Source organism: Phodopus roborovskii, unplaced genomic scaffold, assembly GCF_943737965.1.
Source record: "Phodopus roborovskii unplaced genomic scaffold, PHOROB, whole genome shotgun sequence".
Lineage (NCBI taxonomy): Eukaryota > Metazoa > Chordata > Mammalia > Rodentia > Cricetidae > Phodopus > Phodopus roborovskii.
The window spans coordinates 11,002,825-11,014,890 of record NW_026126408.1 but is presented as its reverse complement, the minus strand read 5'-3'; the positions used below and the strand labels follow the sequence as shown (position 1 = coordinate 11,014,890).

General features: G+C 36.2%; 1 protein-coding gene across 7 annotated transcripts in view; it reads right to left on the bottom strand.

Annotated features, from left to right (window-relative positions):
* Ncoa1 (nuclear receptor coactivator 1) overlaps positions 1–12,066 on the bottom strand; it is a 204,918-nt gene that overhangs the window by 46,856 nt on the left and 145,996 nt on the right. For all 7 annotated transcript variants that reach the window (XM_051181712.1, XM_051181717.1, XM_051181715.1 and 4 more), the window contains 2 exons: positions 4,896–5,043; positions 2,389–3,718 (listed from right to left, as the gene is read on the bottom strand). In XM_051181712.1, coding sequence (XP_051037669.1) covers positions 2,389–3,718; positions 4,896–5,043 — 1,478 coding nt within the window. The remainder of the gene's footprint in view (positions 1–2,388; positions 3,719–4,895; positions 5,044–12,066) is intronic.

Below are 12,066 nucleotides of genomic sequence, written 5' to 3'. Positions count from 1 at the left end.
CCCAGTACTCAGGAGGCAGAGGCAAGTGGATCTCTGAGTTTGAGGTCAGCCTGATCTACAGAGTGAGTTCCTTTGTATCACAACATAATTATCCATTCTGCTGTGATGAAATTTTGGGCTATTTCCAGTTTTTGGCTAGTAAAAATAATGCTTTATGAATAGTTTTAAGCATTTCTTTTATTATACACGTGCAAGAAGCATTAGCCATCAGGGAAAAATGTACAAATTCAAAATGGACAAATTCAACTATATTATAAAGACCAAGACAAAACAAAATAATAACAATGAAAGCCCTCCCTGAACATTACTGAAAATAGAAGCCATGGCACAGAGAGGACATCTGCAAATATATAACCAATGGCGGACCATCCCTTAAACATAGAGGAACACTTATTTTTAAAAAGCCAACAGACAGGAAAGCAAATTTTAAAAAAAGTATGCTAGACTAGGCAATTAACAAAAGAAAATATCCAAGTGATCAGTGGATACTGACCAGAGAATGTAAACTACAACTATGAGCCGCTACAGGTATATCCTAGAATAGCTTAGTTTAAAAGATGGACAATACCATGCATTACCAAAGATATGGAACAATTACAAGGCATTCTTGTACAACAGAAAAACCACAAACCTACTAACAATGAGTTGATTCTGTAATTCTACTTCTAAGTATAAACTCAGCAGAAATGTGTGCACATGAGCACTAAGACAGATATACCAGAATTATCTGATATACAGTGCCATTATTTTCCAAAGATATTTTAAATTTTAATTTTAAAGCTTGATATGTTAATATGCTTAATGGTTAAAGTTGGTTTTCTACTTTAAAAACAGGAGACACAGCCCTATCTTCAAAGAGTACAAATAGGGAGTACAAAGAGTCAAAATAGGGAGAGGATCATAGTTTAGCTCAGGAAAGCTAATGATCTCAGATCTACTTCCAGGAGTAGAATATGTTAAGGAAGAGAGACACCCTAAGAGACAGGGCAGAAAAATCAAGTTATTTCAAGAAACTCAAAGACCTGGGTATACTAAGTGTGTACTTTGTCTCACAATGGAGAGTCTTAATAAACTGCACTGTGAAAGTAGTGTCATCCAATGGTGAAGGGGACCTACCTCTACATAATATGAAAGCTCTTAAAAGGGAAGGTTCATCTTTTTCTGAAATTTACTTGTAGTTTATAAGAAATTACACAATAAATGAACCTGACTATTAATTTTCACACCCAATCTACAACATCCTAAACATAGATCTTTCCCTCCCTCCCTCCCTTTGGTTTCAAGATAGGTTTCTCTGTAGCTTTGGAGCCTAGCCTGGAACTCACTCTGTAGACCAGGCTGGCCTCAAATTTACAGAGATTCCTCTGCTTCTGAGTGCTGGGATTAAAGGCATCACCACTAATGCCCAGCTAATGTATACATCTAATACTTACAAACAGGCTTCTTTTCATTCAATTCTGTTGCAGGACTTGCTGTGTAAAGGAAACAACCTGCTACCAAGAATCTCTAAGTTACCATCTTCTGCTAGAAATGCTCAGAAGCACAACAGAGAGGAAGCAGCCTTACCCATCTCCTCATTATTTCTCTCTTCATGTCAGAGGTTCCCAAATTAGCTGTTACCCAGAGTCTTTTGGGGAACTTCTTTTAAAATGCATGTAGTCCTAGATTCTGTCCCAGAATGGGATTTAATATGTGAGGTTGAGAGGAAGGGACGAGGAAAGGTATATTTTAAAATGTCCTAGGATGCCTGTGGTGGCATACACCTTTAACCCCAGCACTTGGGAGGCAGGGGTAGGGGGAATATCTGGGTTCCTGACATATGAACTCTGAGTTCAAGGACAGCCTATATACATAGAGAGACTCTGTAGCTACTACACATATATTCTAGAAAAGCTTAATTTAAAAAACTGACAATACTAAAAACAGTCCTAAGATCTAAACTCTGTAGAAAGATAGTAAAGAGGAAGGTACAAAGGTCATCATTTAGAAACACAACACGACTGTTATAGCCACTAGAGCAATGGTTCTCAACCCCTTTGTTGTAGAATATCATGTATCATGCATCTCAGATATTTATATAACAATTCATAACAGTAACAAAGTTACAGTTATAAAGTAGCAACAAAATAATTTAATGGTTGGGGTCACTACAACATGATGCACTGTATTAAAGGGTTGCAGCATTAGGAAGGTTGAGAACCATTGCTCTAGAATTTTAGAAGGAATGTCTGAGGGTACTCCACTGTTTCAACCTCTGAATTAATTCCTTAGTGCTGAAAAGTGAAGACACAACAGAGTCAATCCAGATCTGGTCTACAGTGGGAACAGAAAAGGCAAAAACCAAGATGACATAAGAAATGCCCATCTGTGAAGCCAGCAATCACTCACCTGGCTCTGGGACTCCAGTTTAACTTCCTCAGGAGCAGGTTTGCTCATTGGGGTTGGGTTTGTATTACAAGGATCCATCTGTTCTTTCTTTTCCACTTTGACCTTTACATCATCCAGGCTCAGGTTTGGAGTTGATCTTAAATCTTTTTCATCTTTGTCTAACAGGTAGCGCAGGAGCTGATGGTCTTTCGACTCTTTTTTCTTTGTAACATCCAGTTCTAGTTTTATGCTGGCATTCCCTGGGGCTTGTCCAGGCACTGACACAGCAGCAGAAGTTGATGCGCTATCCTTTTTTTCAGGTTCCACAGACAAAGTGGTGATGTCTGAGGGGCTGCCCTCCTGTAAAAGCCGGTGCAAGATTTTATGCCGCTCAGTCAGAGAACTGTGGGAAGAGGGGCAGGTACCTCCTGAAGGATTAGTGGAGGCAGAGCTGGAAGTGCCAGCACAAGACAGTACATCTTTGCAGCTTGTGTCTATGTCGGCATGCCGTAACTGCTGTTCTGCAGTTGTTGTCAATAGTTGTACTAGTTTATGACTAGTTTGAGAGTATTTACTGTCTCCATCTGAGAGTCTGTCATTGTTATGCAGAAGTCCTGAGTCCAGAGGTTTGCTGTCATTAGCACTGTTGTCAGACTGGATCATCTCATTTAAGATGGATGCAATCTCTTTGTTATCTTTGGACTCAGCTTTTGCTGGTTGCATACTTAATCTGCTAGGCGAATTCTGTGAGCTCATCTGCCTAAGGACTGGAGAACCAGCAGAGAAGCCAACAGAGTTATTGGGTCCTTCATTCATACCTTGTAAAGATGTTACTGGGATATTTGAGTAGGATCGGTTATTATTAGTACAGGCACCACTAGTAATGCCAACTGGGGAGTTTAATGTTGGAATATTTGGAGGAAATGAATTGTTTGGCATCCTGGCCCTTGTTGCCAAGCCAGAATTAGCCTGTCTCCTTGGAGACATGAATTGTGAGAGGGAAATTCCTGTACCTTCCATAGCAGAATTATTGAGGCTTAAAGAGGGATTACTGCTCTGGGAACCTGCCTGTCCCTGGTTTAAGGCAACATTGGCTACAATCTGATTTCCAGGTGAACATCCAAAACTCCCTTGGTTGTTGCTAGAATTACTATGACTGCTGCTGCTATTAAGGTCTGAGCTCTGTTGGCGGTTTACTCTGGCAGAGGCCATGTTGTTGTTGGATGGTGGCAATGAAGATGAGCGGGTCACACCATGAGCTGGAGCAATACCAGGGTTGACTGATGGGTTTATTCGGGGAATGGACATTCCAGAATTAGTGTCATCTTGAGGAGAAAGCCCACTGTGTTCCCTAGGGGAGAAAAAACACTTTATTATTCAATCATTTGTTTTTGCGTTTTTTTTCATGGTGACATTATAAGAAAGGCCATTTGCTCATTAATGTTCCATCAAGTAGTTTCTATATCACCATAAATTAAGCAAAACCACAGAACTGCCATCGCCACTGTAGAGAGCAGCACTACTTCCTAGGAAATGGTCCTATGGACTCTTAAATCACTGACAGTTTCGGTTGTGTGAAAAACCTCTCTTGGTGTTGGGAAAATATACAATAGATATACTAATAAACTTTTATAAAATTAATATAATTAGTATTGTAATAATAATTTTATTTGAAAGAGAAACTTCCCATACCTTTATTCAGAAAGCATTTTACTTTACAGCTTTTAAGTATTTCAGCTCCAAAGAGGAAGACTGGGTAAGGAAAATACTGTGTCACTGATGCAAAAATTAAAAAGGGTGATATGCAGACATAGCAGATGTTTTGAAAGAGAAATCACAATATGAAAAAAGAACTGTGCTAATTCCACTCACAAGAAAATTTTCAACCAAAACTAGAAAAAGTCAGAATACTGAACTCAGGTTTTACCCGAGCTCTTTAATCAAATGTATAACTATGACAACAGATTTGTGACTGGCATTACCATGTTCCAATACGCAAAACATCAGATGGAAAAAAGATGGAAGTGAGGGGAAATGCCTTTATTTTTAATGCTAAATTTTATGCAGTTATAACTTGGGACTTTTAATAAATAACAGCATAAAAGAATAATTTCATGAATTTGCTATGCATATCAGTATAAATTTCACTTAGAGGGAGGGAACAAATTAGAAGCAATATTGGAAGACAATGAGTAAGACTTCTATGATAAACTTTCAACTTGAATTTCAGAGCCATAAATGTTGTCCTAATAAAGTACCCTTGAAAATAAAATAACGATGTTATAAACACTGAGATCTCCTCTAAGACTGTTAAGGGCCTATGTAGAATGTTGTAAATTTTTAGCCAACATTTTATTTTCACCCCTAAAAAAATGATTTTTCAGTCCCACCTTTCCTATCTTCCTTTAAGAACAACAAAGCTATTTGGTAACAAACTCTTAAACCCATTGTGGATATACTTAATTATGGATATACTCATCATACTATTCTTATGCCTAACTTATAATTTCTCTCCAAATAAGTAGTACCTGTCGATGATATGAATTCCCATGATGAAAGGTTGCATGTCAGGACTTTGAGGGTAGCAAAGTTTACACTTGGTGTGGGCGCTAAGCATTGTCCCATCATTCAATATGAATCTATAGGATGGGCTGGAGGCAGTGCCACGAGTCATCACTGTTTCAAACAAAAGAAAAACCTAGTTAAAATTCTGACACTTGAACGTTGGGCAAAGGAGAGTTACCAGGTCTTATTTCTACCAACAACCTCATTAAAAAGGCCTTCCCAATTTCTGCCTGCTCTGACTCAATGGGTGTGTGTGTGTGTGTGTGTGTGTGTGTGTGTGTGTGTGTGTGTGTGTGTGTTCCAGTTAAAATTTCCACTTGACAGATTTTAACTTAGTTTAATTTGAATGGCTGCCTCCTGACATAAATTAGGACTGTGACTAACCCCAACCTAGTAAGATCTTAAATTTTTCTCTATAATGGGAAAGTTATTCAGTTTATTCAAAGTACTGGGAAGTGCTTCTCTGCCTTTTGCCTTGAATGCTATCTTTAACAAGTATATTTTTTTTATTATCTTTGGCCGGCTGATAGTCTAAATTATAACTCTATTGAGATATAATTCATATACCATGAAGTTCATCCTTTCTATTTTAAGGGGTTTGCAGAGTTCTTTATTTGAGGGAAGTTCGTCAAGTCCCATCTGACAAATTATTACACATATCTATATTGTTTTTGATGTCATAACTTTTGAAGTTTAATAAGGAAATTAAGATAAAAGCTAGGCTGTCAGAGAAATTACTTTATAAACAATATCACATAACTTCTGTCTTAAGCTTTTACTAACTGCAGACAAGAATCTAACCACTGTTAGTGCTTGTGAAATATGTAGAGACTAAAATATCCAAGACTGAAGGATTGAAATGTCACTGATATTTTAGTAGCACCATAGAATTCAGCTTGAGGATAATAGATTTGGTAATATAAAGATTAAAAACAGCAACACCCACTGAAATACAAGAACTACTATCACAAATGACTGTTAAAGGTAAGCCTGTAAGAAATTTTACTTTTTGAGATAAAGTCTCTGTATGCAGCCTAGGCTGGCCCAGAATTTGCCATATAGCCCAAGTTGGCCTTAAACTTATACTCTTCTTGCCTAAGCCTGCCAAGTACTAAGATTAAAAACCTGTGCCAGTATGGCTGTTCAATTATACTTTAAATATCACATAAAGGTGATTTAAAATGATCAATTAATATTTTTCTCACTACATACTAGTCAAGATAAGAGAAGGTATGTTCTCTTTATCTTTGGTATCTGGTACTGACAGAGGCAGGACAGTCTGGTGAAAATTGGCAATATGATAAATCTATGTACAGAAACAAGGATGTAAACTTAGTGCACTCTCAGCTAAGTCACTGCCAAGCTTGCCAAATACAGTGCACGGAGAAATTCAGGAATTAATAAAGGATGAGAAGAAACTTTAATGGACATAGATAATTTCTGTGGAAGGGTTTAAGCAAATTTTTGTTATAGTCAGTCCTAAAATGATGTTAACAATCCCAACTGCTTGTATCTTTTAAATAATATATTTAGAAAAACACAATTTCAGCAGAAAAGTGGAAGTATACAATACATTATTTACATGAGATTTTTAAGGGCCAGAGAAAAGATAACACATCTTATATTGTTTTGCTTACTCCATTTTATTCATTTCTTTATCTTGTTCATTTTTCAGATCACCTGAAACACTGGTTACTTTACAGAGCTGCTCAATACAGCAGCATTAGCCTACACGTGGCCATTTAAACAGAACGTAAAATTCACTTCCTTAGTCACACTACCCACATTTTTAGCCTTGACATCCACTTGGAACTAGTGGCTATCAAACTGACTTCTTTCATTTTCAACATTATTTCTCCTTACTTCCTACATGTTTCTTTCACGTGCCTTTTATAAACCATTCTTCATTAGCTAGTGTAAGGGCTGATGTTCTAGCCCATTCTTGTTTTCTACTCTTCATTGACCTTTACACTATGTTCTGTCATAAAGTCACCCAGTAGGTAAGTGCTGGTTGATTGATCTTCAGTCTGAAGCTTATGTGACTAGGCTAGTATTGGCATGCGATAGAATGCCATAACTCTTTGCAAAGAACAGAGTTTCAATTTTAGGTATGTTTTCAAAGACATATCTCAATTTATGTTTTACTCTGATAGGAATAGAGATGTAATTTTATAATGGAAATTGATTATGAGGAAATTTCTTATTGATAATCAATTGCAAATGAGAAACAGCCAGAAACGAGATAATATGGGAACCTTAGGGTATTTAATATGGGTTAGAGAAACATAGTCTTTAGTTATCCTACATAAACTTGTAAAAAAATTTGAAATTTGGGAAATAATTTTAAGTATCATACTTAAAGTTTTAAAGTCAGGTTATTATAGTTAATAATGTATGGATTATAATTCACTGAGAACTATTCTTTGAAATGAGAAGAAAAGGTATATAGTAAAGTTTCCTTTACTCCCCAGGTATGGGGGTCCAGCTCAGACCTCACATGTTAGGCAAGCACTCTACCTTTGAGCTGTAAAACCCCTAGTTTTGTTTTCAAGACAGTGTTTTTTGTGTGACCGACTGTCCTGGAACTTACTCTGTAGACCAGGCTGGCCTTGAACTCACAGAGCACATCTGCCTCTTTCTCTGGAAGGCTAGGATTAAGGGTGTGTGTCACAATCAAAAAGCTCCTGGTTCTTAAGTCTTCAATTTATTAAAACATAATATGACTCTCTAGTTAACTAGAATTCTGATGCTCATTTGTTCAAATGAGTAGACAGTAAACAGGAAGTCACCATGAACAAAGAAAGGAATAAGGCTAGGACTCAGACCCACACTTTCTGATTTTGTTCCTTATAAGTCTATGACTTAATGAAAATGAACCACAGTTGTCAGTTTATTCATCACTAAAATGGAGCCAGTGACATTATGATGCTAGTACATAGGGTTTGAATGACTAATTCCTGCACAACAAAGAAAAATAAGCAGTTTCCAGAGTACAAATGGTCCAAATCACATGCATTTAGTCAATTCTTAAACAATATTTATACTAACACCTTCCAGTGTATATATTACACTACCAACATTTTTAATTAAGGGCAAGATAGCCATAACTCATTATAGACTTAGTTGCATAAACACTTATTCTATACACCCAAACTTCCCCTTAAGTTTCAATGTTAGGTTTTAGAATTCCATTTTTATCCTAGGTCTCCTGACTTTGTTTTCAATTAAAGTTTTGCAAACTTTGATCCCTGATTCCTTTTTTAAAAAATTTGTTCTGAGATAGAATTTTACTACTTTGCTCAAGCTGGCTTCAAACTCACTGACTTCCTCCTTTAGCCTCCTGAGTGCTAAGTTACATATCCACAGGTGTATGACCAAAACCAGCCCAATTTCTAACCCTTCAGAACATGTTAGCAAGAAGGGCTGTAACTGAAGGGGTATTGCTGACATCTGGGAAGTCTCCCGATAAATCTTTAACTAGACAATTGTCTTTACTTTCTTTCATTTCATCTTGGAAAAGGCCTCAACCAAAGGGAGGAATATATCTACATCTACTTCCCTGGTCAGAGCAACTGTGGAAGTATAACTATTTCAGAATGTGATCTTTACCAATTTGTCGCTGAAACAACCTGCTTTAATGATGCTAAGTGAGTGGGCAGAAAATGTGTGGCAGCACATGACCTATTATTTAGTGTTTCCCTACATAGAAGAATAATTAAAAAAAAACCCTATTAGGTAAAGAAAAAAAATTATTCCCAAACAGATGTTCATTTTCTCTTCTCCTCCTGGATATTCTAAGATTCCAAAATTACCAATGAATAAAATCTGTCTAGTTAATTAACATTTCTACAGGAGGCAAGTAAGTTAATAATTTTGAAATAAAAGATTTTTGATTATCTGAACCTTGATATTAGCTACATAAACCTCAAATAATATTTTGAGGGCTTGAAGAGATGGCTCAGAGGTTAAGAGCACTGGCTACAATTCCCAGCAACCACATGGTGGCTTACAACCATCTACAATGAGATTTGGTGTCCTCTTCTGGCCTATAGGCATACAGGCAAGCAGAAGACTGTACATAATAAATAAATCTTAAAAAATAACATTTTAGATAATCATTAATATGGCTTATGTATTATAAAGTATTATAGCAATATTTCCAGACTTCCTGATACTATAAATCCCTACCAACTCCACTTCTAACATATATATATATATATATATATGTGTGTTTTATTTTACACACACACACACACACACACACACACACACACACACACACAGAATTAGGTTTTCTTTTCTTCTTTGAGACAAGTTCTTACTCTGTAGCCTAAGCAAGCCTGTAATAACTATATAGCCCAGCCTGGCCTCAAACTTGTGATAATTCTGTCTCCTTAGTCTCTTATATTTATATGCTAGGATTACAAGCATCATGCTTAGTGCTTTATGAGTAGAAAGTTAAGGGAACAAAAAGATAAACAAGGGATAACGTTATTTGTGATTCTATCACTGAGGTAAAATTAACATTTTATTAATATAGAATTGGAAAGATGTGTTACGATGAGATTATACTATATGTACTGTGCTTCTTAGCCACTTTTTCATGTAACAATACATCAGAGACATTTAAAAGGTAAATTATGCTCTATTATACAACTGTAAGTAGATAAACAAAGCTTCCACAAACTGCTCTGTAGGTTATAAATACATGCACATATCGATACCTCAGCATTTCCATTACTGGTACCCTGCTGATGGATGTGCTGTAGGAAAAAAAAAAACACTTTGTGGAAAGTAAGTACTCTGACCAATGAAAGTACTTAAAATACCGTAAACATGTCATGAGTCTCTTGAAATGGAGAGTAAAGCCTGTGTCAAACGCAGCTAAGCACAAAACATTTCCTGGTTACAGACTTGAAAAGCTTATGAAACCTAGCTTTGTATTTTCCAAATTTCTCTGTAAGAGAACATCTTAGGCTACAGACTCATTTAGTAGTAGGATAGGGCCAGGAAGTCTGACTTGACAGCTGCTACCTACATCTACCTTGTTCAGAGCACTGGAAGCATCTTAACCTCAACATCTGAATTGAACAGAATCTATGAATCTTCTTCACTCTTTCCACTCACATCACCTTTCTCCTAGTTTCAAGATCCTTACGAGGTTTAAAACCCACTTTCTCCGGTCTCAGTGCAGAACCATGACTTCAATCTGGTTCAAGCAAATGTCCCCTGTGTTCCTGGACTGTACTGTGGTCACAAATGTGACCCTGGAAAATGAAGAAATAAGCATCCTTAGTATTTCATGAGCTGAGTGTGGCAGTCTATTGCTATAATCTCAGCACTTGAGAGGCAAAGGCAAGAAGGTCAGGAATTCAAGGGCTTTCTTAGCCACATAATTGGTTTGAGGCCAATCTGGGCTACTGGAGAGGCTGTGTCAAAAAACAAAACAAAACAAAACAAAACAACAACAAAACAACCCAACAACAAAAGACTGGGGATACTTCTTAGTGCTAGTATGTATGAGGTTTTAGGTTCAATTCCCAGCACTAAATACCCACCCCCCCCAAAAAAAAAAACCCAAAACAAACACTTCTTAAGTTGTCTTGGCTGAAAACAGCCAAAAACAAAAGAAAACAAAAAATTACGCTAAGAACAAAAATGTTGAGGAATATTATGATTTTAGAGCAATTGTTACCTTCAAATAGTAAATTACTGGAAAGGAAAAAAAGATGACAGATGGAAGACAATTTTCTCTTGTCTAAATATCAATCACTATAAAAATTTATACAAAATCAAGGATATAGCAGCAAAATTTGTCTCTTTTTTCCTAAATTTAAATTATTTAGATGGACAAATAAAGTCCTATTCATTTTTCCTATGCATTATGATGCCATGAAGTTTAATTTAGCTAATTAATTATGTTAATCACAATTATCACTTTCATGGAGATAAGACTTAATATCTATTCTTGTTTTCCTCAAGAATGCAGTGTATTGTCATTAGCTATAACCATCATGCACACAATAGATCTATTAAGACTTATCCTTCATATCTAACTGTAGTGCTTTGAGCAAATCATTGCAACAGCTCCTCCTCCCATCCCTATAAACCACATAAGCCTCTCATAGCCACCATTCTACTGTTTCTACACTGTATGTGTGTAAGATCATATGGTATTTGTATTTCTGTGCCTGGTTTATCTCACTTACAGTAATAATCTCCAGGTTTCTCATAGATGTATCATCTTTCTATGGTTTAACAATATTTCTCTCTCTCTCTCTCTCTCTCTGTGTGTGTGTGTGTGTGTGTGTGTAAACATTTTCTTCATTTCCACTTACACATTGGTAAGCACGTAAGCTGATTCCATATCTTGGCTAGTGGAATACAAATATCTTTCTATTATACTGATTTTGTCCCTTTGGTTATATGCCCACAAGTGGGATTTCTAAATCATATGATAGCTGTTTTTTTTTTTTTTTTTTGAGGAATCACCATACTTTTCTTTATAATGGCTACATTAATTTATAATCCCATGTACATGCACACTCATTTTTGTTTGATTAATAACAGCTATTCCAACATGAACATGTCTCACTGGTTTCATACTGCCCTGAAGTGACAGAGGCAGCAAAGAAACTGTAAATGTAAATTATTACTCTCTCCATCCTTGATAGGTGAGTGGTTCTTAAAAATAAGCACTATTTTTGAGGCCTGTTATATCTGGGCCCTCAGCTGAGATTTTAATTCAGTAGGGATTTTTAACAGGTTATTTGCACATGTTTTCAAAGACTAGATCTATTGAATACAAAATACTAGAGGCTGTACTTTATCCATGGCATGTTGTTTGACAAATTATGTTTAATCTCCAAAACCCTAGCTAGGATCAGACTCATGAACTTTGGTGATCTTAGTTTCAAGGGAAAAAAACTAATCAGTCATTTCTATCAAGAAATTATTTTTTTTTCTAAAAAGGTGGAAGGCATGATATTAAGAAATTCTTATGAGGAAATGGAGCTGATTTCAATTCCTTTGCTTTACATTGACTTCTAAATTACTGTATCTCGAATGCTGAAAGATTAGCTATTTGTTAGATTTTAATTAATCTACTTCATAGAGACCACTGACGGTTTATAA